The following is a 24235-nucleotide window of genomic DNA, read 5'->3' as shown; positions in this document are numbered from 1 at the left end:
GCAACAGTGAGCAAGAGCAAATGTTCATTCAATGAGAGCAGTCCCTGCAGTCCAGCCGAACTGAAGCAGGAGTTATCACCATGAGGACCCTCGACCGACCTGCAGCAGTCGGGCTGCTATGGTCGGCCTGCCTGTTGGCCTTGCACTTTACGATACCAGCCACTGTCGGTGCCGCCGGTAAGTGTTCCACCTTGCTCGTTTCATTTCAGTTCGAGTTCGATTTTGGCCACCTTTCTGGTTCGCCGTAATGCACACTAACCCGCTCCATCCCGCCAGCGCAAGGATTATCGTTCAGCCGGGCTGTCGGTTCGATTACGGCAAATGATGCAATTAGCCCAAAGTGACATTAATCGAAGCGAAATGGAAGCTAAAGTGGTGACTGTTTGTACGTCAACGGGAGTACAAGCTTCAATTGCGATGCCATTGTTGCGATTATGTCTGCGCTGACTTCACATACACGGGGACCAGCTCTAACAAACTCACGCGATGATTGTCTGTTTTTATTCGCTCTTCGACGAGTTTGTTGGGGAATAATTTTGAAAGTACAATAACATAAATTTTTATGATTACAAAACAGAATCATTTAAAATCAGGCAGTTTACCCATCTCACCCATCAAAATTGTACAAAACACGAAATTCCCTTCTCTATGGACAATATTTACTGCAAGGTTTTTGTGGTTTTTGGTGTGTATATAAAGTGATGTAAATCATCTGAAATATCGTAATATTCACTTAAAATCAGATATTTTACACCTTAGTAGATTACAACGAGTATTACATTTTTAATCCCTTCAGTACTTTTGTGACATTACCAGCTGACATTTAGTACAGTATACAATTTTCTTCGATAAGATATGTCATAATTCAACCTGGTTGTGTCGATGATTCAAATCGTGATGGAGTAGTTTGTTTGGAAAATAAATTTTTAAATATCAGAAACATATTTCTTTCCTTGCACTTTGGTCTCTAACCAGTTTATTATTTTGACCATTTACCAATTCCTGAATTATGTTGGTTGGCATTTTTGCAAACCAGTACAGTTGCCAATTATTTGATGTAAATCATCCACACTGACAGTAATCGCCGACATCTGTGAACTTTTTTTAATTTAATCGCATTCCTACGAAGGGTTCAAAGTTCACATTCGATCGTGAAAAGTCATAAGCTCCTTCTGCCGCATGTACGTATGACAAATATACGATCAAGAGACGAACATTTGCTGAACAATCTTTCCCATTGTACCGCAACACTCACATAGTATGTAAAGTACCTTTATTTGCAATTCAGTTTCAATGCATTCCGTTCTCCGGGTTCGTCCCGGATGTGATCGGAAAGCTTGTTTTTTTTTGCGTTATCAAGATGGATTAACCCATCGACGGCAATTTATGTACTTCTCAGATACTCGCATTGCGTGCTTCTTCATTTTATGGAACACTCAGCCCGTCTCGTGTGGCAGCCTCTTTGGGGGCGAGTAAGGGAAACAATGGTGGTTCGTATTGTGGATCCCGGGCACGGGTGCATTCGAATTGCATTGATCCATTCGACTTGAAGGTACAACTAGCAGCAGCAACTGAAATTATGCAATAGTTCAACATTGTTCGCTTGTCATCTGGCAATCATTCGTTCGATTTTTTTCTGTGTCACATTTTAACATTACACTGCTTATCGAAACGATCTTAAACATGGTACAGTCTCCGGTTGCAATGGTTGCTACTTTTACCATACATTTTATTGTTCGAATTAATCGTCTTTTTGTGGCTGATTTCATCAAGTGAATTATGGTGATCATGTAAGTTGTCCTTCAATAGTTGTTAAAAGCGTCCAATTTTTACGGAATTTAAAGCGGAAAGATTTTTCAAAACTACATCCGATGCTGCAAAAGTGGAAAACCTGATCGCTGCAGCAACCACAAGCATGCGCATCGATCTGCAGAAAGGTCTGCTTCGATGCATGTCACCACGCAGTAAATCATCAACCGCGTGTCAATTCGTTGTGCCGTTCGTTTGGTTATGCATGCACACAAGGGCTGCTCTGACCGTTGGCAGTGCATTTAACACCTTGTAAGGCAGACCGCACAAGCGCTTCTCTATCTCTCTCGGTCAGCGCAAAAGGGAGCTAATTAGGGTTCGCAATCGCAATAAACGTCGTCAGCTATTGCGTACAGTGTATGTGTACCATCATGCGCGGTGCGTTTCGCGTTCTACTTATAGATATAATTTGAATTCTAAACGACCGGTGCAGAGAACGACAATCATTATGCGTCGTCTAATGGGGTCCCATCGTTACGATGTCGCTGTTGTTGCTGCTGCTCACGTTTGTTGACACCTCCATCGTTTCGCAGCGCACGAAGCCACCGTGGTTGCATCGCGCTGCAGGGGATCGACTAGAGAACCTTCTGTAATAATTATCATTAACCGCCAATTACTCACCATCAAGCAGTGCAGGCGTGTTTAAGCTATGATTTATGAAACTGGCTTGCACTGGAGTACCTGCCGCCTTTTCAAGGTTGACATTGTTTGATCTGCAAGTAGGAATTCGAACGTACCGAATCTTAAATAGCATGGAACACCGTTTACGTATGAGCAAATATGTTGAATAAGAAAACAGCCTTACTACTCAGTAGAATCAGTAGAATTTTAGAATACATATCTCGAGAAGTGATTTTACATTTTGTTATAGCCTGGATGAATAAAAACACTAACAGAGTCTTTAATATTGTTGAAACGAACAAGAAACATGTATGGTGTATTAGTTACTCACCCAAAAAAAAAGGTCATCCTTGTAACTGTGCCACAAAGCGAAGCAGATGCACGGATTTCCGTCGATCGAAAGAAGGACATCACACCGTCTGGCCGTGACAATAATAACACCCTTCCCATCGCAGCACACTGTTCGTGCTCGGAGCTTCCACCGGATGGATTGAATGGTCGGATGAGACCCCCTCGTTGAGCTTCAGCAATTTTATGCTGGCTGGGTAGTAAAGCAGCCGTTGCCGCTGATACTAAATGTGATGATATAATTGGGAAGATATCTTGATTCGTGCGCTGCCAACCAGTCTGTAATCGATCCGCTGTGAGGCGCGATCAATCTTACTGACATTCACCGACATACGCATGAGCTAGTACAGATCTGACAGCGATCTTCACATCGCATTTGTAGCTAATTGTGAACGGTACTGTGAAAAGGGGGTGCCCTAACCTTCGACCGTTTTATCCCGTGCTAACGGTCCACTAAATATCCTGCAAGCCGGAAACGAAACCAACCGATTCCAACCGGCTATCGAACAATCTTTTGATCGCAATCTACCTAATCGGTTGTGAAATTAAACTGAAAGGAATCTTTGCAATTTCCTGGTTCCCCTAATCCCATAGACGGATTTTAACTTTGTCTCACTTTTTTTTTCATTTTTCATTGTACTCTTAAACACACCAGAATTGTTTCAAACTGCAGCTCATTCTGCTTCATTTGCCTACCACCATTTCCCACGCTGTAAAGTGCCCCAATAGCCTTGATCGGACATTTTGGTGGGTGCATGGTGCAGACATAAATTCTTCACTCGCTGACCCCAGTCAAAACAGTCACGGTGGCAGTGGCCAATGCTCATCCGGATCTGTCGTGCTCAAGGCCATGGTAGTGGACGTTGAAAAAGTAGCCACAGGTTCAGCTATCGGCCGATCATTGATTTCTGACCACTGGCTGATCACAGCAAGGGCACACGCTACGACGGCTGGCGTATGCACGACTGTGTGATTAATACAACTATTAATACGTACATTACAGCCATACACCTAGATTTATGTGTTTTTTGTGTTTGTTTGATACGTATGCTCTTTTTTGTGCCGAAACTTACTACATATTAACGTGACGCAGAGCTAATATGTTACAATAAAAGCAAGGTTATGGTTATAAGCATAGGTTATGCTGCTCGAAACACGACACATGTTTTGCTTTGCGGTATAGATGGGTCCAGATAAACAAAACATTCGTGCTGGGTGAAGAATTACATTTGTTGTAATCGTTACTTGAAGCTTTTAACAGACGATGCCATCCATCGATGCCGGTCTTGAAGCATGATCTCACGAATGAGATAAATGAGCTCGTTCCATTTAACGTTGATGAGCGCACCACGCACACAAATGTCGGGATAGACATTTTACCACACTATTGCTCTATCTTTTAATGACGATGCTCCCACTGCCCCTCGAATGGCTAACCAGTTGGTCATTTTTGTTCGCCCAAACGCCTTCACCAACAATCGGCTGTTCAGGGTCAAACTCAAAACACTGTGACTAATCCTTGTTTTTTATTTAAAGAATCTAATTTTAAACTTCTAACAAACTACATTGTGTGATCAGTATCACGCAGTTTTTCAATGGTTTGAAATTAGTTGGTGGTAGTTTTAAGCATCTTACCTTTGTTGTGGTTCCTATTCATTGATGCCCTTTGCCGTTTAATGGTGCAGAGAAAATCGCTAGATGCGAAGGTTGCTCCAACGGTTTGCAATGATATGCTTCGTACGATCGTTTGCAGTGTGCAGCAATTGTTTATTCAAATTAGTTGCAATTCGAATCATGCCGGGCAAAAAAATAAACAAAACTGCCCCCCAGCAGCAGGTCACGATGCAAACGTTACAGCGCGTCTTGATGAATAGCCATCATCAATTTAGCTTCTTCAATTTCTATTGCTATGTTTGGAATGCACGATGAAATGACAATACAACAAAAAATAGGAATTGCCTTAGGCAACAAAAATCCTGTTTGTTAGCAACTTATATTTCAATTCCATGTTTTTTTGTTGCTGTTCAATCATTAAACGACTTAACGTGAGGTAGTTTCCGACATATATATTTTGTATCTTTTCGAGTCACAATAGGACCTATCAATTTGAATGCCTGGTCAGTGACTTTACGCTTTCCTGTATAGTATTTCATGTGTTCAAAGAACTGGAAACATTCTATTATATCTTCCATGAACAATTTGTAGGGTTGTAATTAGTAGAACCGAAAATATCTAACCTTAGGACAGGATTAAAAGTATTTTTAGTCATTTTACTAAACCAGTTTAACTAATTTTATAACATACTTAGGACAAATAATGTTTACATGGGTACCTTGTGTCATTTTAATTGTGAATGATTCAATATAAACTGTTATCATAAACATTTAATGTGATGGAAATTAATATTTCTTAAATATTTATCGTTATTATGATTATTATCTTATGTAATCAATGTACTTTATTTTAATCATCCATACTTTCTTAACTGCCCTGAACCATCACCATACCGTCATACCGATCATTGTGCCCTTGTATGGCAACAGTATTTTTAACGAACAGTTTTGTAGTTCAGCCTTTTATGACGCTTATTAAATTTCCTGGCAGGTTCACTGCTCCGCCCCAAAAATTGAATGCCTAATTATACGAACCACAGATCGAGCTCTTGTCGTTATGCTATCCTGCTTTTCAGCGGCAGCTTAAGCCCCTTTCCAATTAAATATGGTCGGCAAAAAATATGCCCACTCACTCCGAAGCTTCATATATTTAATTTTGGAATTTTCGTCCACCGAATACGCGTGTGATTGAAAGATTTGAACCATCGACATCGACAAAAAAAAACAAGCCGTTAAAGTAAAACGAAATCATGAAACGTGCAGTGTATTGTCCGCATAACAAACAAACGTTTACAATTCCAATTTAACAATTTTGCTCATCCAACCGAATCGATTTGCTCATTAATAGAGCAAAGAACCTGGGCCATCGACTTGCGATCGTTCTCTGCAAATGAGATAGTGCGACCTTGAGAACGCTTCCAACGCGAGATGTACAATCCATCCAGTTCCAGTGGATCCTCCAACACAAGGCACCGGGAACGCACGTTTGGAAACCGTGACCTGTCAGACAGGATCCGTCCATCTGTGGTGGCTAGCCACATCCGGCTGCGAGCTCCGAACCGGATCCACATGAATATGTACCAACGACTCCCCACACTTGCCGGGTACTTAAAACGTTCATTCCTTTTGTGTCGAAGCGTGTAGCACGTGTAAAGATTGCGCCCCGGTTGTTGAATAAAAATAATTGAAACCACACAACAACAAAAACGCGCACACAACCGGCATGACGTTTACAGAAACGAAAGCATTAGTGAAACACACAGACAGAGACGTACCGTTCGCACATACTAGGTGATGCGCCAAGATGTACACGATAAACGTGCACTTGCCGGTTAAGGAATTGCATAACACACTGCACCGGATGATGGCGTGCTGGCACGAGAATGTGCAGCATGTTCCGTGTGTGTTGCACGGTTTAATTGTGCCGATGAGGTAACGCTGAGAATCGTTAATATTTGCGCATGGTATCGCGGAATATTGAAGAATATGCGAAACGAAGGTATGAAATTCCGCGGATTGTTTTTGCCCATTTCGGTTGGAGCAAACAAGGGTTAAGGTGCAATTAACCAAATATCTGCACCGAATCGCATGCGAATAGTGAATGTTTCTTTTTTTATCGTGGCATGGTATATACCCGAGAGGATCATTTCGCTCTTCATTTATGCACTGTACATTTTTATCATATTTTTTGCCTTTTTAATCCCAAATTGGAGTATATTACTTTAAAGGCGATCATTACAAAATTTATTGAATGTAATCTGTCATGTTCTATTCTATAACGATCTTTGCAAAGAAATTTGCATGTATAAAAGGCCTCTTAAAAACTAACCGCGTAATATTACTCGGTAACTGGATAACCATCTCCATTCAACAAAGGAACGGTCCGGTTGGGAATCGATCCTGCGCAGCATTGTAAGAGCAAATGTGTCTAACGAATAGACCATCTTTAGACGATATCAACGAATAGAAAACGAAAAGGATGTAGTCGGAATTTGTATTTGCAATGATGAGGTAATACATTCGATTGACAGTTCGTACCACTCTGTAGCCAATCAATTCGACACATCAATCTAACGCTTAGTTTCGACATCAGCAGCCACGACAAAGCCGTAGTGCTGTGTCATTGCCAGTGAACTATGAAGTTTTGTGCAATTTCGAAATAATGCCAATACTTTATCTATAGCTTATTAATCAATGTTTTTGATAATTCAGTACAGTTCTTGGTTTAAAAATTATTTTTAGTTAGTGAATCTGTATTAGCGCATATTATCTGTCACTACTGTTTTAATGATAATTCGTAATGAGCGGTTGTAGCAAGTAGTGAAATAATGAATTGTCCTTCGGCAATGGATGAATTATATTCGTTAAAGTAAGAGTCATCTCGACTGTCGCCTATATCTGCAGGACGCTTGCGACGACGAGACCGTTAATAATCGTTTCGGTTTTCGCAGCATCCAACTGTGCCACTTGCTGCACAGTTTTGACCTTCGGATGGGTTTTAATTAACTTTGCAATGCACCGCCACCACAGTGCTTACCCGATGCCTGCCGGTGCACTCAGAAGGCATCGTTGGAATTCGTCCACAGTTATGACAAGCATCTCGATTAGAAGTATTTTAACGAACGCGATCGAAGGTAAGCAGAACCGGATCTGGTGCACCTAATGGCGGTACGTTTTGTCAATATATCATCTGTTACTCTCGGTTCTCCCCATCTCTTTCGGTCTTTCTGGCGTTCACTTCCATTGCGGGGTATGGAAGATTTAGTTGGGTTTGCGTTCTGTTTCTCGTTCCACATCTGCTGCTACGCTAATTGATAGAAAACGTAAAGCTCAGCGACTTCACCGGGCGGCTCATAAGATCTTTCGCTCGCACCTGTGTAAGTACACTGCTGAGCTAAACCACCGTTCAATGCGTCGTCATGCGTGAATCAAACCATTTGAACGGTTGCACTGCAATTGTGAGTTGCAGCTGTTTCGTGAATGTGGTGCCTTACCTTTAAGTAGATACAGATCGCTTGCTTCAATAGCTCGCTGACCTGTACCCTTCAGTGGCACTTTACAAACCGAGTTTAACATCGCCATAAACCCTTCCCTTCTTCGCAATGTTCCGTCCGAGGTGCAAGGGGCTAGCGCTGCGACAAAGTGTTGGCATAAAATAAAACATACACTACGCTCCCTTTTAACGAGACCGATTTAATGGTCACACAATAATAAATGGGCAGCAACGTACGTTTTTTACCATTGGCTATCCTAATAATTGAGACATAATCGTTGATCTTGGGACGCTTTGCGAGGGGAGCTTGAGAAGAAAATTTATTTATTTTCGCGCGAGCAACAGGGTCACCATTATACGACGCTGTTTCGTTGAGGGAATAACGAGCCTTCAATTATTCAACACATTTATGTGATACTATGCTACTCATTGTAGTAGATTTGGGAGCATCTCGTCGGAGTTAATAATAAAATCTGTAGAAGATGTTAAATTCAGTTTATAGACTATCCTGTTGATTATGTTCACGAAATGAAAACTTTGTAAATATGTCTAGCCAGGTTGCGAATTGCCAGGACGCTTTACCTCTCTTTAACACACAATTTTTTTTAAATGAGTTCGCTTACCAGCTTCGTGATGTAAAGCAATACGAGAGTGCGATTAAATTTACTCCATCTTCAGTTAAACAATCTTTCGTCAACACTTTGCGAAACACCGCCCAAGATTGGACCTAGCAAGTTCCAAACACCTTCCAAGACTCTTGTCCATCCAAGTCACCATCTAGCAAACTTGTCTTGCGTGGTGTCCATTTACGTCATAGCGTTGCTCACATCCAAATACAAAGAACCGGACCTAGTACAAGAAAGTAGGGGGAAACTCTTCAGAACGAAACGGCTGAAGCACGTGTTGATCTTTAACACCCTTTTGTATGTGTGAAAAGTGATTTCCATTAACATGCATTCTGAAGCGTCCAAGGAATACCAACAATGTACATTGATGGTGCTTTTCCACTTGATTTTAGCATGTATCGCATACCAATGGGACAGCAAAGCCTTTTCACCTCAAGACTTGTGTTGTGTAGGGCTTAATCATCGCACACCTTACCAGTTGTCATGCCAGGCAGCACGCGACCAAACCACCGATTCGAAAGAACGGGCAAGGTATATTGTACGGAACCGCAGCGAACACGATCGCAATAGATGCGTGATTGACGGCAATTCAAATTTTATGATACGGCAAATACTTCTGTCCGCATGAAACTGTAAAAAAAATGGGAAAGGAAAGAGGGAGAAGTACGTCAGGGTTGTTATTTCCTCTATTCGTTGTGTTTTGAATGCTACTTTAAATCGTGGGATTTGGGCGGTAGATTTATTATACAAGTTTTCTTCCGCCTTAATCCATGATTGATTTTCCTACTTAATGGCGTCAGTCTAAGAATAAAGGGACGCGCACCGATTGCTAAGCGCCTAACGATAGTTAATTCAACACACGCAGAAAACAAGAATATTACAAAATAAGAAACTCAATGTTTATGGGTGGTCGCTGTTACTATCGTTGATCTTTCCGCGCTTGTTTTTTGCAGAAATATAAGACCGCCTCTTCTAGGGCCTTACAAACTAAATAGCTAAGCATAGTCTCCGGAGGTCTAGATTGATTGATTTCTTGAAGAATTTTGCTCCACAAACTTTCATGCTATGCCATTCATTTTGCTGTCAAAAATGTCTCCTTCCAAGTTTGGCTATCTTCATTACGCCTTTTATGATCGTGTAACACCCAATTCGAGCACCCAATTCGTCCGTCCCAATCTGGAGCATCTGATCGGCCGTTCTTTGGGCGGATGAATATTACTTACAACCACGGCTTTCCTTCTAGCCGCTATCGCTCCATCAATTAGGATCGCTTTTCGTGTTTTTTTTTCTCCGGAGAGTACAGAAACAATTTGCGTTATCGCGAATTATTCCTACCGTTGCTGGTAGCTACCATACAGTGAGCAGATATAAAATAAACTGGTTTAACATGTTCTGAATACCGTCCAAATTTGTTAAACCCCAAAACGTTCCAACAGATCACGGCAAATTACCAGTGGGAGTAACACGGTACGAAATGGGTCTAAAGATACTCCTACGTGAAGTAAAGCTCGTGTTAAGCATCAAGTTATCGCCCACAAGAAAAGCACCGTCGTTTACACAGAGGTGCGTTGTGATTTCAAGCACCATCTCACCATATATGATATACAAGACGTGCTAAAGGATGTAACGACTTGTTCGAAGGTTTGTTCTGGATACTGTTGAGAGGGCAAAGTGTATTTACTGTCCCTCATAAAAAAACAACATACAAAAGAACCAACCCAATAATCTAGTCATTTCAAGCACTCCAGATCGGTGTATCGACACTACGGTTGACATACACCGGGGCTCGTGACGACGGGGCTCTGAATTCGTGCAATTATCGCGTATTAAGTGAAAGGCAAATCTCGTGCCAGAACCTGATCCCATGGTTTCGTTTGACCCTTGAGGGGTCTACGCTGCGTGGATGCTGCGACCGCAAAAGTGGAGCATCGGACAACCTCAGTTGTCTTATGGTCTTACATTGCTACCAGGATCGTGTTGCTACGCATGCAAGAACAGCTCACGCGTTCCAGTGTCGAACGTTTAAACATGGTAAAAATGGTTTTACCAGAGGAATCTGGTGCTACAACTTGTCCCCGATTCTACGCGCCCGACCACTTGACAGGTTTCCTACGAGAAGCCCAGTTTTGCATGCGTGCACCGAGGCCTTTGCGCCTGTTGGTTTGCCACGCGCAGAATTTGTTTGTTTGCCACGCGGACCGTGCTGGACGAAAGGCACGGCAGAACCTGTGCCGTGCGGTCGTTGATCAAACAACTATTTAACGTATAAATCACCCGATCACACGATCGGGTGTGCATTCTCACGTGAATTGAATGGAACTTCACCAAATACCCGGTGCCAATTCAAATAGACAAGACCCTGCCTGTCCTGCCGGGCCACAGGAGTGGGAACGTGAGCGAGATCCAATTTGGTGCTACACTCTAAAATCGAATGTGGCTTTGAATGAATGAGCCTTGTTTGGCACGAACGTTCTGACAAAGTTCGCCCTGTTGGTCATGTGAGCTATTTTTTTATTTGCATCCCCACACAGCCATTCGAAGGGGCTGACCATCTATAACAGCTCGAGGCGCAGGTCACAGGTATCGCTAACGATTTGGGAGGAATTGCTTGAGGTGATGCCAATTTTAAGGTGTGATTTTGAATAAAAGCCTTCTAACCTCGCTCCTCGCACAATGCCAACGGGACAAAAGGGAATGGGCGGAGTTCGGTCGAGTGATTGGATTTGGCCGTAATTGATTCTTAATTGTTTCACCCCAACGCGGGTTATCGTTGGCAATTTTGCTGGGGATATAGTTATGCTGAAATAGTTATGTTTATGGAAAAAGTATTTAAATCATCTTCTCCTTCTTCTTGCCACAAGCCAAGCTACGCAGTTATACCTTCCGACTATTTCACTTCATTTATAACACGTAGTCGATTAGTCAATAGTAGTGCTTCAGCATCATTTTAAATTAGCATTATGGTTTGGATTGGAATTATGGAGATTGACACATGGGAAGAAATAGTCCCGAAGGACTTTATATGAACCGTTGCTGTTCCGAAAGACATTGGATTTACTAATCTGTAATATTTTGTGAATGTAGAACCAAGTCTTAAGATGTTGAATCATAAAGTTGTTGGTTAGTTGATCCTAGAACATAGCACGAAGTGTCTTCTTCTTCTCTAGTTTTTTTCTGTAGTTAACGTCCTACGCGGACATGCCGACCTACACAGGCTTTCTAGACTTAATTCATTACCACGCAGCCGTATAGTCTAGTCTTGAACCCATGACGGGCATGTTATTGAGTCGTTCGAGGTGATGACTGTACCACTGGACTGCCCCAGTACAGAGTGTATGGTGTAAAAATAAGATATTTAATGAATATTGCCAGATCGCCAAGCCACCAATGAAGGAAACAATAAAATTACCAAATTCAAAAGATTTATTCGTTCTCCTGACCAATTTAGGCGTCCGCTATGGTTCTTCGGCAGGAAGCTACAATTTCTCATGGCTTTATTAAAGCAGTGGCGTTGAGCTTAATCCCGGATGCAATATTAGCTGCACGCTGCGTGGTTTTGACAGATTTGCACACCAGTAGCAGCAACTAAGGTGGTATTCAAACAAAAGTCATAATTAAACCAATCCAAATTGATCCGCCACAGCGGGTCAGCTTCTACGGCAGAGCGTGATGGTAATACTATGGCCAAAATATCTTCAAAAATGTTAACCCTACGTCTGGAATGGACCGTCCATTGTTCATTTTGTTCTTGCTTAGCATTGTTTATGGCTTTAGGATTTTGCAAGCCTAAAGCCATTGGGACAATATCGCGAAATCTGTCGTACTCCATCGGACTAGGTAAACCCAAAAAACGAATCAAACGAAACCACAGTCTAGAGAAGTGAACGTGCCAGCCAGCAGCCGCGGTGCAAAAACGGAACGAAAACGGACGCTGCGAATAAGCCCAACGGCCCGAAACGAGTCCCGAGGGCTCACACATTGCGATGCGAGAATGCTGGCACGGGGCACATGAACATGATGTTATTAAAATCTGACCACTAAGGTGACCTCGAGCTGTGAAAACCAACCATCTATGCGAGTGGTCAGCTCGTTCAACCTTTGCGGGCGTTGTACGGTTAAAAGCCGGGATTATTCGCTTACTGTTGCGAAAAATATAAAAACGTTAGCATCGAAGATTTACGATCCAGCAAGACGCAACATTAATCAACGCGGTATCAGTGACATGGAACAGTAAATTGTTCCTTTTGCGGGACTACTACCAAAAAATTACATCCCCCGTTTGCGTCCGCTGGCTCGCGATCGATTGGAATGTGTCAATTTGTTCACAATTCGCTGCATACGTTTTGAGCGATCGTGTGACGGTGGCCAACAAATCTGGGCATCTTTCCCATATTGAGTCATCGTGAGTGTTGTCCCATGAGCTACTCCACTCCCAAATGTGGATAATCTGTTCCTTTCACTCGCCTTGACCCGTTCTCACGATCAGATCTCTGGGTGTCTGGGTAAGGGTAACCTATCCCTTAACCAGCAGCTATTAGCCGAGTCCGTGCCGCATAATCTTGACCGAAAGATCTAAAAAAACCCCGGACCCACACTGCATAAAACCATCTCAATTTCACTTTGTTTCGTCTCATTTCAGAATCGAGCTTGATGAGCCACGTCGAAAAGCAGCGCTACGATGGATGGTACAACAACCTGGCCCATCCGGACTGGGGAGCTGTCGGTAAGTTGTGCGCTCACACCACCCTTTTCGTCATAATTTTTTGATTTATCACACACGATCAACTGACAACCCGCACGTAGCGCAATCTCAGCAGGGAGGGTTTTTCACAAAACTGTCCAAAACGAGCTTAACATAAAAAAAAACACACACACCGCCCAAATTCACCCTCACCCATTCGAGTATAAACGTCTCCGTTGACAGTCTGTTTTGTTCGGTGCTTTAACGATTCCCCGTTTGCTTAACTGGAGGGCTTTTATGTGCCTATTTTACCGATTCCTGTGAGCAGTAAATGCAGAAATATTGCGATGTGTCACAGCGAGTTGTGCCGATTTCGCTGCGATCGCTCAATTTTCGAACACCCCAGCACAGCGGGGTGCGTTTGCATTGAGCTGCTGAGAACTCCCGCGTTGTTGCGAAACGGGGCTTGGTCCGCAAATCCGAGTAGTATGTTTACTTTATTGCATTTTAAGCCTCACTTACTCGATCCCTGCTACTCCACAGGCTCTACCGGCGTTTTGTATCGGTCGAGTCGCAAATGTAGATGTAAATTTTAATTATTTATGATTATCGGCCATCATATCGGCTGGGCGAGGGAACACTGATCACTACAATTGATTACATTCCGTCCAGGCGGGAATATGCGGGTACTTAAATTGTTCTCAATTTTCCCATCGTATGGCTAATTAGCGAACGTGAATGTGTAGCACATTCGCGGCAGAGCAATTCATTAAATTTGGATGAATGTTTTCGTGGCAAGAGATATAGTAAACATGGAATGTTTAATCTGCTTAGTAGTAGTGATATTATTTCTCAAAATTATTTTTTTTTTCGAATCTCAAAGAGAAGAGTTTATTGTTGCTGCTGCATACTTTTACATGATTAATTTTTTTACTAATCTTTTAAAATTTCGATTCAATTTGATATAAATCATGTTGTTCATGAAATTTTTGAACATTTGTATCATAATGTTTAAACATTAATTCAAGCTTCTTGGCACTAGAGAGCACTTGCGCCTCCATCATATTCAAGTAATCGATTAACGCGTTCGCTCCACGGCACATACAATACAGCATCTGTGGCACGTGAGCGACAACCCACCAGCCAAGTCACGCGACCGACCTGCCTGGTGTGTGCCAGACGCCCCGCTGTGTAGTGCAAAATGTAGCAAAATGTACCTGTTTGCCGCATCATGCCCACCAGCATCACACGTCAAGTCCATTTCAGGGAGTGACTCCAAACCATACATCATTCGGTGCCTCACAACCAGTCTCTTTGACGTGCAGTGTTCAAACAGTTCAAACGTCTCTTATACCGGGCCGTATGTGCGTGTGTATATCGAAATGGTTCAGGCACACAGCACGTGAAGTTAAAATTCAGAGTGACTTAATTGGATTAAGCATACCTTAAGTGCAGTGCCTGTTAACTTTGTAGCTGCCTGCAAACCTTCCCCCCTCAGTGCATCACACCCAAGGTGCATTCTTGCATCCAACCTTACAAGCTGCAGACCCCCGGACAGCTTTTAAGCTGAGCATTCGCACTGCAGGATCGATGAATGGGTGGTTGGATGGATGGATGGATTACCTTGATATGGTGCACCCTTCCCTACCGCCGTTAGTAGCAAAAGGGCTGGACCGTGCTTCTGTAGCTTCTGACGCTGCAGGAGGTACACCGGTACTAACAACGTCCTACGAAACTCGTTTTGTTTTGTGAGCAGCAGCAGCCACGACTAAATAGCTACTAAATTATATGAATAATGCCTCACACAGCGCGTGCATGTTGCACCATATTGGTGATATGCAGTTCAAGCGGGATGAATGAATCATAGTAATGTAGATGCACCTGTTGTGGCGATACGTTCAGGCAAAGTATTCAGAAAGTTGAAAGGATTGGGAAGCTTTTTATCATTTTTATGTTTATGCTCATTTTATATTATTTTTCTTTAAAGCAGGAGTCTCCAAACTACGGCCTGCGGGCCGCATGCCCTCAAGAGTCTTTAATGCGGCCCGCGATGACTGGGTTAAGGTTAAATTAAATAGCTTTCTTTTCTGACTAAATAAATAAATAAAGATAATAAAAGAAAGCTGCAGAAATTTTATATATTTTGTTAGTATTTTCTTATTAAAACTAAATTTGAACTCATTCTAAAGGTAGCGTCAAAATGGCCCTCAACAACGTTGATTGTGAAGCAATGTGGCCCGCGAACTAAAAAGTTTGGAGACCCGTGCTTTAAAGCATTGTTTTTAATACAATAATATCATTCAAACATCTGCAAAAATACAAAAAAATACACAGAAAACAGTTTTTCACCGACATAATTTATGCCTGGCAATCAGTTTTGTTGAACCACCTCAACAGCCTTCATTTGTACTTACATTTGCCTTTCTGCAGCATATGCAACAGGATTAAGCTCGAAAACAAAACAACTCCATTGAGATATCGGTTGGCTGTTGCCACTCATCAGGATCGGCGTACAAATCCTTCCCCGGGCTTATTGCATTATGAAACAATTTGCCCGCTCGAAGTCATTTATAAAAGTCTGAAAGCAATAATTGATGGTCTGCTCGCGTCTGACCTCGAAATCAAATTTCGAGCTGATGCTGAATGTGCAAGGGCTATCGAACGATGGTGTAGATGCTTTATTTTCTTGGCTGTTGTCTTGTGCAGGCAGTAGTTTTCTCTGGTCCATTCGAAAGGAGGGTTTGTGTGGTATGATAATGCTCACTTCCATTCATCGATTAATTTGCCGTAATAGTGTGGTGGTATCGATTCCTTCTCACTAACAAGCATCAACATTACTGTTGCCTTTTACAGAACATAATATTCCCGAAAAGGAAGCAATGCATTACGTGTAAAAGAAAAATAAAAGACATTTATATGTCTATTGTTGTTATTCGTACCATATTGGGTGGTGTTAATGATTTGTATCAAGGCTAATTTCTGTGTTTATAGTAAATGATTTAAATTTTTTTCTTATCTTCCTTTTATTTAAAGTAAAAAAACTTTCATTTAATACTTAATCTTTGCATAGACATGTATCTGCTAGCATTTCGCTATTTTTTACTATGATGAATGTGCAAAATTCTAGCCGCACAGTGTTTCTGGCACAAGTGTTGCCTTATTGCATGTCGTACAATTTCATCCTGTTGAGCTATGGCTGGCAATAAATATGCATTATGTATGTTCGCTTTTCGACCAACATTTTCGACCCAACAGGTGACAACTCACTCGCTCAAAGTTTAATTACTTATATCACGCTGGCCTGGCACGTACGGGCGGTAATCTTTGGCATTGATCTAGATACCTGCATGCCTGATAAGGCCAGCGGTATTTAATATGTAACAGTAACAAGAGTGTAGAAATTAAATGACAATTTATGTCTCGTTTCAGAGGCAAAGTAAACTAGTAACGCGTTGCTTTTTCTTGCTTGAATGATGGATGAGGTATCAATTAAATTAAGTTCTATGAAGTGTTATAATTTATTATCGAGATCAATCGGAATGATCGATAAGTTATCAGATACACAAGATGTATGCAATAAGAAACAAGCAGCATAAAATATATGAACAAAGTGCAGTCAACAATCGACAAGGTTTATTCACAATGTGTCCTCAGATATACTAAACCGGTAAAACAAACCCGTTTGTATACTGCTACTTCAAAATCAATGGCACATTTTTACAACATACTTTGCATATGTTTCAACACACTTACACGTGTAATTATTGGTGCATAATTTATCTCTAGCAACGATGACGTAGCCTGTGCGCTTTTTTGCACCACGTCGGTGGTCCACTCTGTTGCGCTGTTCTATCGCAGCTCCGACACGTAAAAAACAGTTTGTAGGAAAAATAAAAATTATGGTCCAAACAGACAGAAACGCGTGTCATAACAGCCATAAAGTTAGTGCGTCCCAGTCACCCGACACCCATAGGCGCGAGTGCATTTGCACCCCTACACTAATAGCTCGCGCCGCGTAGCTTAACCGAACCGGGTACCGGGTCTCCATCATCATGCGAAGGAACCGTTAATGGACAATTTAGGAATAATTATTATTTATGAGCTCGCCATTGACATTGAACTGCTTCCGTTTGGTAGCTTTTTGCTACCTTTTCCTTCTGAGGCTTCACGGCTCGCTTAGCAAATGTCAGCACACCAACTCACTTCCAGGTCGCTCCAATAAGCAGGGCCGAGGGTAGTAAGAAAACGGTGAAGAAAATCATCATCCATTAAGAAAGACCTATCCCTTAAAATATGCAAAAAAGCGCAAGGTAGCAGCAATTAAGCTGCGCGTTGCAGGGAAAGGCAGTCTAGCAAATTGGTCTAGCGGCATTGTGTTTTAGCATGATTTTAAAAGCACTTGTAAGTAGGTGTTTCACTTCAGCTTTTCGAATGACCGGAAAAGGTGCCTAGCAACCAAAACTGTCAGTTGTTCCAACCATGTACTCAAGCTTTTTATTCAATAACAATACATTGATATATAATTTATAGAAATTATTGATAGATTCTAAATATGTATTTTCCCTTCTTTTAATACTTCCACAGATAATCACCTGACGAGGAAAGCTCCATCGGCATACAGCGATGGGGTGTATGTGATGGCCGGTTCTAATCGCCCCTCGCCCCGTAAGCTCAGCAGACTGTTCATGCGTGGCACCGATGGTTTACCATCGATGGAAAACCGTACCGCCCTGCTAGCTTTCTTCGGTCAGGTGGTGACGAACGAGATCGTCATGGCGTCTGAGTCGGGCTGTCCGATCGAGATGCACCGGATCGAGATCGAGAAGTGTGACGAAATGTACGATCGAGAGTGTCGTGGTGATCGCTATATTCCGTTTCACCGTGCGGCTTACGATCGCAACACGGGCCAGAGTCCGAACGCGCCCCGCGAACAGATCAATCAGATGACGGCCTGGATCGATGGCAGCTTCATCTACAGCACGTCCGAGGCATGGCTGAATGCGATGCGTTCGTTCCAGGACGGTGCTCTTCTGACGGACAAGCAGGGTACGATGCCGGTAAAGAACACGATGCGTGTGCCACTGTTCAACAATCCTGTACCGCATGTGATGCGAATGCTCAGTCCGGAACGACTATATCGTGAGTAATCCATGCTTATTGCGTTTGTTTTGAATGTGCAGTGAACTGTAACCAACATTTTCAAACTTTTACAGTTCTGGGTGATCCTAGAACCAACCAAAATCCAGCCCTGCTCTCCTTTGCCATTCTGTTCCTGCGTTGGCACAATGTGGTAGCGAAGCGCGTTCGTCGCCAGCATCGAGATTGGAGTGATGAAGAGATTTTCCAAAGAGCACGACGTGTAGTGATCGCTAGCTTGCAGAACATCGTCGCATACGAGTATCTGCCAGCGTTCCTGGACAAGGAGATACCACCGTACGATGGCTACAAAGCGGACACTCATCCCGGAGTGAGCCACATGTTCCAGGCGGCCGCCTTCCGATTTGGACACTCGCTAATTCCACCAGGACTGTTCCGACGCGACGGTCAATGCAACTTCCGTCGCACCAACATGGACTTCCCAGCTTTGCGGCTTTGCTCTACCTGGTGGAATTCAAATGTAGGTTTGCTTTGCGTGTGAGAAACGTTCGGTGTGTGTGTGTAATATAACTAAATTGATTCGTTAAAATCACTACACAGGATGTACTCGATAACACGCCGGTCGAAGAGTTCATTATGGGCATGGCGTCACAGATAGCCGAAAAGGAGGATCCACTGCTGTGTTCCGACGTGCGCGATAAGCTGTTTGGACCGATGGAGTTCACCAGGCGGGATCTGGGTGCTTTGAATATTATGCGCGGTCGTGACAACGGACTTCCCGATTACAACACGGCACGTGCGGCTTACCGTTTGCCCAAGAAGAAGAGTTGGCGCGACATCAACCCGGCAGTGTTCGAACGGCAGCCTGAACTTTTGGAGTAAGTTTGTTGCTTAAAATTAAGGTGCAAAAGGTTTCATTTTAATGCCCCTGGTATGCTTAATCCGACAGTCTGCTAATTAAAACGTACGACAACCAACTGGACAACGTGGACGTTTACGTTGGCGGAATGCTGGAGTCCGATGGAAGGCCGGGCGAACTGTTTTCAGCTGTCATTATTGATCAGTTTACCAGAATTCGTGACGCCGATCGGTTCTGGTTCGAAAACGAGGACAATGGGTGAGTGATTTGTGATTGTGGATTAACAAAATTTCAACCAGCAATCTGACACCTGTATCAAATCGCCTTTACAGCATATTCACCAAGGAAGAAATAGCCGAAATACGCAAGTTTACACTGTGGGACATTATCGTGAACAGTACCGACATCGAGGCGGATGAGATTCAACGAGATGTTTTCCACTGGAAGCAAGGTGATCCCTGCCCGCAGCCGGAACAGCTGAACGCTACATTGCTGGAACCGTGCAACTATCTCGAGGGGTACGATTACTTCTCCGGTTCCGAGCTGGCCTATATCTATTCGTGTGTGTTTCTCGGTTTTGTGCCAATTCTTTGTGCCGGAGCCGGATACTGCGTGATCAAGCTACAGAACAGCCGACGTCGTAAATTGAAAATCAAACAAGAAGCCATGAAAAACACTGCCAACACTAAAGTGTCGGTGGAGAAAATGGTTGCTCGGGAGTGGTTGCATGCGAATCACAAACGATTGGTGACGGTAAAATTCGGACCAGAAGCGTCGATCTATACGGTGGATCGCAAGGGAGAGAAGCTGCGGACCTTCAACCTGAAACACGTCGATGTGGTGACGGTGGAGCAATCGCAGGAGAACTACACGGCCAAGAAACCATACATTCTGCTGCGTGTGCCCAACGATCACGATCTAGTGCTGGAATTAGAGTCCAACTCGGCCCGCAGGAAGTTCGTCAAAAAGCTGGAAGATTTCCTTGTACTTCACAAAAAGACAATGACATTCGTGGAATCGAATCGTGATTTGATGCTAGCCAAGGCAGAAACACGCGAGCGCCGTCAAAAGCGGCTGGAGCATTTCTTCCGTGAAGCTTACGCGTTGACTTTCGGTTTGCGTCCTGGTGAACGTCGCCGGCGCTCAGACGCATCGTTGGATGGTGAGGTTATGACGGTGATGCGAACCAGTTTGTCGAAGTCAGAGTTTGCTGCAGCCCTCGGTATGAAACAGGACGATATGTTCGTTCGGAAGATGTTTAATATCGTCGACAAGGACAAGGACGGAAGAATATCATTCCAGGTAAGAGACACTCGAAAAACTTCTACCAAAAACAGCGATGTTTTAACATGTCTTTCTCGGATTTGTCTTTTAGGAATTCTTGGAAACGGTGGTATTGTTTTCACGTGGCAAAACCGATGACAAACTAAGGATCATTTTCGACATGTGCGACAACGATCGAAATGGAGTGATCGATAAGGGAGAACTGAGCGAGATGATGCGATCGTTGGTGGAAATCGCCCGCACAACGAGCGTTACCGATGAGCAAGTAAACGAACTGATCGATGGCATGTTCCAGGTATGTTATTGTGAGTGAGTTTTAGTAGTCCGCATTACTCTAACATGTTTTCACTTACAACCCTACAGGATGTTGGTCTCGAGCACAAGAACCATCTCACCTACGAGGACTTCAAGCTCATGATGAAGGAGTACAAGGGCGACTTTGTAGCGATTGGGTTGGATTGCAAAGGTGCTAAGCAGAATTTCCTCGATACGTCCACCAATGTGGCACGCATGACGTCTTTCCATATTGAACCAATTTCGGACTCGCGCCGTCACTGGATGCAAGAAAAGTGGGACTGTTACACGACCTTCCTGGAGGAGAATCGTCAGAACATCTTCTATCTGTTCCTGTTCTACGTTATCACCATCGTGCTGTTTGTGGAGCGCTTTATTCGTTAGTATTACTTTGTGTGTGCGATTTTTTTTGGTATGAACTCATCATAACCCTTTTAAATGTTTCCAGATTACTCGTTTATGGCGGAGCACACCGATCTACGACACATCATGGGTGTCGGTATTGCTATAACTCGTGGTTCGGCCGCTTCATTGTCATTCTGTTACTCTCTTCTGTTGCTTACCATGTCCAGGTATGAGTGATTTTGGAAGTAAGCTCACAATTCCATTGTTTAACCATATTCCTTCCCCAACAGAAATCTTCTCACCAAGCTGAAAGAGTTTCCAATCCAGCAGTACATCCCGCTTGATTCACACATTCAATTCCACAAGATCGCTGCCTGCACTGCGTTGTTCTTTTCGCTGCTGCACACTGTCGGACATATCGTAAACTTCTATCACGTTTCTACCCAATCGATCGAAAACCTAAAGTGTCTCACGAAAGAAGTTCACTTCACGTCTGACTATCGGCCCGATATAACGTACTGGCTGTTTCAAACCATCACCGGCGTGACCGGCGTAATGCTGTTCGTCACAATGTGCATCATTTTTGCATTCGCTCATCCAACCATTCGCAAGAAGGCGTACAAGTTCTTCTGGAACGCACATTCCCTGTACGTGGTGCTGTACGCATTATGTCTCGTGCACGGGCTTGCACGTTTGACCGGTGCCCCCCGGTTCTGGTTGTTCTTTATTGGACCCGGTATCGTGTACACACTGGATAAGATCGTCTCCCTACGCACCAAGTACATGGCGTTGGATGTCATTGAAACGGATCTATTGCCCTCGGACGTAATCAAGATCAAGTTCTACCGTCCGCCGAATCTAAAGTATCTTTCCGGTCAGTGGGTAAGACTGTCGTGCACGGAAATAAAGCCCGAAGAGATGCACAGCTTTACGCTGACCTCGGCACCACACGAGAATTTCCTGAGCTGTCACATTAAAGCGCAGGGACCGTGGACATGGAAGTTGCGCAACTACTTCGACCCATGCAATTACAACCCGGACGATCAGCCGAAGATACGCATCGAGGGACCGTTTGGTGGGGGCAATCAGGATTGGTACAAGTTTGAGGTTGCTGTTATGGTCGGTGGCGGTATCGGTGTGACACCGTACGCTTCGATCCTGAACGATCTGGTGTTTGGTACAAGCACCAACCGGTACTCTGGAGTGGCGTGTAAGAAGGTATACTTCCTTTGGATCTGCCCGTCGCACAAGCATTTCGAGTGGTTTATCGACGTACTGCGGGATGTGGAGAAGAAGGATGTTACGAATGTGCTAGAGATTCATATTTTCATCACACAATTCTTCCATAAATTTGATCTTCGAACAACCATGCTGGTAAGTCACCATTTTTTTAAGGGTTGCTAATGAACGTGTTACAAATACAATATTTGTATCCTCTTTCGTTGCAGTACATTTGTGAAAATCACTTCCAACGACTCTCCAAGACGTCTATGTTCACCGGGCTAAAAGCAGTGAATCATTTTGGCCGTCCCGATATGTCCAGTTTCCTGAAATTCGTCCAAAAGAAGCATTCTTATGTGAGTTCTGCCAGCTAACGATATAGCTAACGATAGCGTACGAAGTGTTAATTAATCTTTTTCGCACTATTAACAGGTATCCAAAATTGGAGTCTTCTCTTGTGGACCACGACCGCTCACCAAGAGTGTCATGTCGGCATGTGATGAAGTGAACAAGAGCCGCAAATGGCCGTACTTTATTCATCATTTCGAAAACTTTGGCTAATCGAACAACAAACAAGAAAAGGCTGTTCACATCTCCATCGTCCTTTCTCATTCCATACTAATAAGCTATCGTTTAATCGCAACACACCAGTCATGGGAGGATTGGTTGATTTGTTCTAATTTCGAAAGCGAAAGCGTGTCTCGTCGATTATTTTTTATAACCTAGTTTTCAATGTTTGTATGCGTTTCTGATTGTATGTGTAGCTTTTCGGTAGGGAGCGGCAACGGCATCAAACCAGCAGTTTCAGTATTTGCGTTAGTCTCATTTGATATTCCGGCGTCATTATCAAATGTGTCCGTTTCGTTCGTTTTAACGTTAGGTATAGAATATCCAGATCTTCGTTTGCGTAACGTTGTATTTCCCCTCCAAACACTGCCTAAAAGGCTTATTTATTCTCCTTTCAGATGGAATAAATCCTTAAAAAGCAAAACAAAATCCTATTCCTACCAAGTTCATGATAGCAGAAACGCTACCCAGTTCACGATAGTAAACGTTTATCGTTTTGCTTAGTTCGCTCGCAGAACAGTTAGTTTTAAAGTCTCTTGCAAGCATATATCGCTAAAAGATCAATAGAAGCAATATTCACACGGATGCCTACCATTTCATGATGCGTGATATTACATATACAACTAATCGCACCCATATGCTAGCGTAAGAAAACTGAGCTAGCATTCGTTGATTTGCAGAAGACGCCGTTAGGAGCAGTTTGCGATTAATGCAAGCAATCTTACTTACACTGGTCAAAGTTTATCCACATCAACTGCCAGAAAATGTACCTTTTTTGTGTTTTTGTACAGCTTGTCTTGTTCATTGTAAATGAAAGTTCGTTTTTTTGTATTATGTCTTTATTCACATCGGTATGTTTGTTGCTCTTGCTCAAGCCTTTTTTACGCTGACATGTATCGAGTAAGTCTTTGCTCACCGTGGCGAATAAGTTAGCAATCAATGTAAATATGCATTAAATTCGTTGCTGTATTTATTATACCGTGTATACATTAAATAAATATAAGCATTACAACAACAATCTATTCGAGTTTGGTTTTATATTTTGAGAGCATTTTAGTTAGATATGTCATCTTTCGAAAAGCAATAATAGCGGTAGATGTCAATGTTTTTGCCTGAAAGAAAATAACATATTATTACATATAACAATTACATAGCAGATTCAGGAATCTGTTCAGATATGGCATACATAAACAACATATTGATTTGGTACAATGAATGTTTGTTTCCTTAAGCACAATCAATGCGTCTTCCACAATCATTCGGAAAGTGGTCGATAAAAAGTTTTGAGTTTTGTTGTGTTATAGAATATCTTCAGAGCTCTAAAACAACTATTTTAAAATACATTTATCATACTAGAAAATATTCAATCCATAATCC

At 42.9% G+C, this 24235-nt stretch overlaps 1 protein-coding gene across 1 annotated transcript; it reads left to right on the top strand.

Moving 5' to 3' along the window:
• Nucleotides 1–23876, top strand: LOC1279399 (dual oxidase). Its single transcript, XM_319115.5, has 13 exons — nucleotides 1–177; nucleotides 13150–13233; nucleotides 17776–18330; nucleotides 18405–18808; nucleotides 18889–19166; nucleotides 19238–19405; nucleotides 19480–20449; nucleotides 20523–20726; nucleotides 20795–21104; nucleotides 21174–21297; nucleotides 21361–22444; nucleotides 22519–22647; nucleotides 22724–23876. Exons 1-13 carry the CDS (start codon nucleotides 81–83, stop codon nucleotides 22850–22852), a joined length of 4536 nt encoding a protein of 1511 aa, XP_319115.5. The 5' UTR covers nucleotides 1–80; the 3' UTR covers nucleotides 22853–23876.
• Nucleotides 23877–24235: the final 359 nt, after the last annotated feature.

The sequence above is a fragment of the Anopheles gambiae genome, chromosome 3 (assembly GCF_943734735.2).
Source record: "Anopheles gambiae chromosome 3, idAnoGambNW_F1_1, whole genome shotgun sequence".
NCBI lineage: Eukaryota > Metazoa > Arthropoda > Insecta > Diptera > Culicidae > Anopheles > Anopheles gambiae.
Note: the sequence above shows the minus strand (reverse complement) of the source record. Positions and strands in the feature narration are given on the sequence as shown.